Source organism: Oryzias latipes, chromosome 10 (genome assembly GCF_053564925.1).
Source record: "Oryzias latipes strain Hd-rR chromosome 10, Olatipes_Hd-rR_3.1".
NCBI classification, from domain to species: Eukaryota; Metazoa; Chordata; class Actinopteri; order Beloniformes; family Adrianichthyidae; genus Oryzias; species Oryzias latipes.
In genome coordinates this window covers 29351862-29358091 of record NC_136246.1, presented here as the reverse complement: position 1 = coordinate 29358091, position 6230 = coordinate 29351862, and the positions used below count along the sequence as shown (strand labels likewise).

The 6230-nt window shown below is 40.6% G+C and overlaps 1 protein-coding gene across 3 annotated transcripts in view; it reads right to left on the bottom strand.

The window, feature by feature from the left end:
- Positions 1-1804: 1804 nt before the first annotated feature.
- Positions 1805-6230, bottom strand: part of si:zfos-2326c3.2 (mitogen-activated protein kinase kinase kinase kinase 4) — a 70081-nt gene continuing 65655 nt past the window's right edge. For all 3 annotated transcript variants that reach the window (XM_011480466.4, XM_011480467.4, XM_020706756.3), the window contains one exon: positions 1805-5817. In XM_011480466.4, the coding sequence (XP_011478768.1) occupies positions 5734-5817 (84 nt within the window). In that variant the 3' untranslated portion in view covers positions 1805-5733. The remainder of the gene's footprint in view (positions 5818-6230) is intronic.

The window sequence follows — 6230 nt, the reverse complement described above, 5'->3', positions numbered from 1 at the left end:
AACACACCGACCCGCCCCCAAAACACATGAAGTGATGCACAAGCCTAAACTTTGATTTGATTTCCTTTTTATTTTTAAATGTAAAAACAAGATTCTAAAACAAAAATAGCAATAAACAAAGTAACAAACATAATAAGAACAAAGACAGGAAGCAAAAATGAGGAAAAAGTGAACAGAAGGAGTCAGATCTTCCCTCCGTTTACTTAATTATCCATCGTCATTTAAATCGTATGCATGCCTACTAAAGACTTACTCCGACGAAAATGACCTTTTTGGAATATTTGATGTGTTTTTTCCTAATGATGGAGGACACAAGTTAAGAAAATGAAGCTTTGGCGCCATTTCCATGAGGAAGATCAACCTCACCTTCAGGTAAGCTGGGTCATCTCTGCACACGTCACTCATCGTCTGGTCTTCAGTCTGAGCCAATAGCTGAGGTGCTCGTTTTCCTCACAGCCACCTACCACTGCTGACGGCTTCACATGCTATTGAAACGGCACTCCTGAGTACTCCTTTAGGCCTTGTGCTATCTTGTGGGGTCCAGATGACCCCTGTGGGGTCATCTGGACCCCACAAGATAGCACAAGGGGTAGTCAATTTGTTGTGAATCAGGAGCAGGCGAGAAAATGCTGTAGTTGTGACATAAGGGCTAAAATCTCGCTGCTCTGCTCCATTCCGATGCATCCACTTCCACTTTTCCTCGTCCGAGCTAAAATCCGGACGGCTGGATAGTTATAGTCATGCTTCGCCATTTTTGTTGGGGGGTTTAAGATGTTATAAGCTGGCGGGAGGGTGCGTCAACGGATGGATGATGGGAAATTGGGGGCACGCTTACTTCACGCCCACTAATCTTTAAAGGAGCTTCTGCCGCCCTGCGGAGACTGTGTCCTAGAAAAGCAACATTGTTGTTTTGACTAAAAACGGCATCATCATCATCATCGTTGAAAGACCGCTTTGCTAACAAGATCCAACGATGATCGGAGTGGGTCTCTAAGTTCTATTGATCAAACCTCCAAAAGGCGGGTCTGATCAACGGATAAGTGCATAAAAGTAAATCAAACTGCAATGTGAAAACGGTGGAAACGGAACTACTGAGAAGGATCAGGAAACCCAGGAGCTTTACAAGGATCCAGGAAATGTGTGTGAATTCTGATTGGTTAGTTGTGGCAACAACCCAGTCTTGAAATCAGAAGATTCACAGTCATTTAGGTCAAAAGGAATTTAAGCTCATTTCTGTTTTATGTGAAGAAATGAAAAGCATCCCATTAATAAAACGTCATTTTATAAGAGTTGATGTAATGTTTAATGTTACTAGAAGGGTTCCAGGAACGCTGGCCGTCATACCTCTCTGCACAAAACCCCCCTGATCTCTTATTGGTATCACCCAACGTGTGATTGATTTGGTTTGTCTTTAACTGTTCTGTTCCACATGGAAAACGTAGCTAAACTTGTAAGAGAGAATGAAGAAATACGTCCTTCTAGCATGTTATCCTTCGACACGAACCATTCTTTGTTCTGTCAATAACATTTTGTTTTAGAATTCAGTTTTTTGCCCCTCATAGCTTTACTTGTGGAAACTTTCTGGTCTTTTTAGGGCAGTTATGCGATGATGTACAGACTTCTTCTTTGCACTAAATCCTTCATATATACATTCGTTTGTTGTCCGAGTCATGAATTAAATTCACGGCGCAGGAATCAGCCATTTTAGCAGATGAGGGAGGGGGATTCAAAAAAATGAGGTGCAAAGTAAATACGTCGAGGTTTAAAGAGAATGAACCAATGAGGCAAAGAAAAAGAAAAAAAGTTTGATTTCAACAGATTTATTGCCGTCTTACCTTCGTCTCCCTCCGCGGGTTTTTATACATTTTTTTTTTTATTTTTTTTTATACAGAACATCATAAATCTGACAAACATTCAGTGCAAAAGAAGAATCACGATAACTGGTACAAGTGGAAAAATAAATAATATCCTTTACATGGAATATACTTCATTAAACATTGTTCTTCTCCTTTTTGGCAGAGTTAGAATAATTCACCGTAACAAACATGGAACTGGTCAAAACTTTTAGGATATCTACCCGCCGGCCTAAAAATGAGGGATTACATATTTCAGATTATTAGTGGGATTGTTAAAACACTGACTTCTTCTCACATTGGACATTCCTGCTCCCTCTTTGACTCCAACTCTTCTCATCTCCATCAGACTCTGAACTTTCTCCACATCCTTCACACTCGTCATCACAGAGCTTTTTTTTAAAGGCAAACTTCCAACAACCCGATCCCGTGGAAACATAGAGACGATAACACAAAGAAAATCAGGAGAAAGAAGTGATCTGCAGCAGCAGACGGTGTGGGAGGAACAGCATCCTCCTCGCCTCATTAGCAGCAGAGCTGCAGGGAAACGCTCGGCAGCGGGCAGGAGAGGGAACGTCCGTTCAATAAACCAAAAAGATGTGACAAGGATGGTTTTGGAGGAAAATAAAAACTGATCAACATCTGGAAGAAGAGAGTCAATTCTGCGTCGTTTAACGACCGAATACAGCGGCATAAAAATCAATTGATTTAGCAAGTTCTCATGACTAAATCAGTCGACAAATGGAAAGGAAAGCAGGTCTTTATATTTCTCCTTTTGAATTTGAATTAGTAAAATAAAATACTAATAATTATTTCAACTGTTCAGATATAAAGCAAAACTGATACATTGGAAATAAACAACTAATTATAGAAAATAGTAATTAAATGAAACACTTGAAGCCGTTTTCCTTCCAGTTTAGTACACAGTTGCCTTTCTAAGGGGAAGGAGACAATCAAACTAGAATCAAAGGGATCCGGATCTGCATCTGGTTCTGGATCTGGTCTAGTCTGGACTCCGTGCTGGTCCGGTTCTTGCTCAGGAACCCGACCAAGAAGAACAGACTCTTTCTATTTAGAAAACCAAAGCTAACCCAGAATTCATGTTTCCCAACAGAAATATTGTTGTTGAATTTTAATATCTAGTATTGAATAAAACTTCATTAGGAAAATGTTTGGGACAAATGATGTTTTTTGCTGAATTTGCTCTATGCTGTTCTTCTGTGTGTCCGAATACGTTACATCTGCTGTATTTTTGGGGGTTTTTGTAAATGAAAATCCAGAATGTTTGCGGCTGGACGGCTCAGTCGGTTGAGTGCAGGGTGCGCACATGAAAAATCAAGGTTCGATTCCCAGGGGGAGCTTCATCCAGTGTGGCTCTTCGGGCAAAAGCCTTGACGCGGGATCTAAGTCCGGGTCTCGGTGTGCCGGTTGATTTCTCTATATAATATTGCCCAGAATGCATTGCGTTTGAAGGATTTGACATTTGAAAGTAGTGATTTGAACATGGCTATAGTTGTCATAGATTGTGTTAACAGTCACTTTCTTTGATTCAAAGAACCTCAGAAAGAACTGCAAAAGTTAATGCTGATAAAACATTGAGACTCATTTTTTAGGTGCCGTTATCTTAAACTAAAATTAATTTGAACTTCATCTAATATATGTTAGTTAAGGCTTTACACATTTTATTTGTTTGCTGGGTTAACAGTTTTTCCCGCCAACACTCACGTGTTATATTTCATTTTTTAAAATGTTATTTTTGCACATAAACATTAGAGTGATGGATGACATTTCCAGTTGACGAGTCATCTATGATGTCAGTTTATGACATCATAGATTTTCGTAACCAAGACTTTTCCTCAGCCCACCGAATTCTGCCAACTAGCATGTAACGTCTGTACAGCGATCCAATGTTATCTTCAAATTCTGTTCTGTACATTTCTGCACTTTTGATCTTCTTCGATTGCCGTACTTTAGGGATAAATGCGATTCATCCCACACCAGTAAACAAACAAACAAACACAAACAAAAACCAACAACACAACACTGGCTAACAATGTAGCGATAATTCAACTCTTTTTCTAGTTTAGAAAACGGTAACACAGCCAGCTGCAATTCTCTGAAGTCGATAAAAAACAAACAAAACAGTAAAAATACGACATTTGGTTTGAATTTCACAGCCGCAAAAATTCAGATGTGAACAGAAAAACATGCAAAGCAGACTAAGCAGTAGTAATGACTGAGTTCACCAACAGAAAAACAAATAAAAATACAATTTAAAATAAACAAAAACATTATTAAGATTGGCTTCTAGTTGTTAATAAGTAATATATATTACAGAAAATGTCTATTTACTCTTGGATAAAGTTAATTCTGCGGTCAAATAAATTGAATTTGTTACTAAATTCACTATAAAAAAAATTCCTCTTTGGTTGAGATGTTTGTAGCATAAATGATAAAATAGGATTCAATGGGAATTTGTCCAATTTTTTTGTAAATCCTGAGGTTTAACGAACATTTATGCTCCGGTCTAACTAATCCAGACAACAGCAGGGCTTTAAAAGCTGATGACATCAACGACGACAGGAAAGCATTTGTGCAAAAACTTTTGATTTACACCAAACCAAATCTATGGCAGACAGGAGTCGCATTCCATCACCAACATTCAAACTAACACACACACACACACACACACACACACACACACACACACACACACACACACACACACACACACACACAAAGAACGTTGTTTTGGAATTATTTCACATTAAATTCTGTACAGATCCATAAAAATGGCTTGTCGTTTGAAAACAAAAAAGCAGACCAGTGCATCTTAGACAAATATTTACATTTAAAACTGTACAAAACTGATGGGAAAATCTGGTTTCTATAGATCTGTGCCTCACTTACCCCTTGTGCTATCTTGTGGGGTCCAGATGACCCCACTCCCAAGGTGAACGAGCCTCCTAGAGGCACGTTCACCTAGCAAAAGGGTTAAAGCTCTCTGTTAAGCTTTTTCTAGAACAAACCAAAGACATTTCTTGGTCCTAAAAACAGAGATCAAGTCCTAAGACGACGCAGCACAGAGCGGATTTCACGCGAAGCAGGGACGGATGATCATGAATCACTGCCCACCAGTGTAAAAAAAAAAACAAAAACAAAATGCCAGCAGCCTGAAATGAGACCGCCATAACCCTATGAGGAAGCCGTTTGTCTTAAGGACACAAACAGGATGTCTGTGACTGCAGAGCGGACGGTGCGACAGCTGGAATTAGCTCCAGCCGCCCACGTCGGCCTGAGACCTTCATGGATGGACGGACGGAGGAGGAAATGGACTTTGATCCATCATTACTGAACTCTTTGTGGGGCAGAGAAGGTTCATCAGTGTCTAGATCTATACCTACAGACAGCAGCGCAAAGTTTTTATTGGTCTAGAAATGGAAATCATTGCAATAAAAGAGCAGCTAAGTGAACATAAAGGATGTAAGCACTACAGTACGTCATTCAGAAATCATACTTTAGACCTATGAAACCGAGAGATTAAAAAGTAATAAACGTGTGATTTTTCTCCTGTGAAGACTTCCTGCTGAGCCACACTGCTTCCTGTACCAAAAAATGTCCAGGTTGGGTGTGGAACTGCAGCGTTTACCTTCTAAAAACACCGTAAGCGGACAAAAAAAGCTTGAAAAAAGGTATTGGTGATCAAAGACGGAAGGGATGACAAACTCATGTACGACATGAACTCCTGACAGGAAACGGACAGCTTGATCCTTCAGGGAAGTCCAGCGTTTGTGAAGATCAGCGAGAGTCAAATCCCAGAAGGCAACGTCAGGCGAGGACAGACCACAGCGGTGCATCCCAGAGTCCCCGGCTCCGCTCGCTACCAGCTGAACAGCGAGTTCTGTCCGAGCGTCATGAAGTAAATCTGACTGCTGCCGCCCGACTGCACGGAGGCAAAGAACACCTGGAAGGAGGAGCAGCTTTCAGAAGACATCTCCACTTCCTGTTTGCTTCTTCCACAAACGAATGAGTCCAAGATAACACGTCTTCATGAGCGTCATGCTACGTACACACCGGAAACGTTAAGCGCCCACGTACAATGAGAGTCTATGGAGAAGCTTTTAAAGCTTTTTTAAGTCCGTCTTCGGGCTCTAAGTACAAATCACAGCCATTGAACGCACGCTAAAAGTTAAACCAGTTGGACTTTGACCAATCAGGGTCTCGGATTTTCCAGCGACATATGGATGGCGTCCTTTTGTGAAACCCAGAAGTGTTGAGCGTTTGAAAAGGAACTATGGAGGAGAAATGAATCATTTGGATTTCTGTGACACCGAGTCTTTCACATATCGGAATGGAGCTATGGAGGAAAAAGCCCGG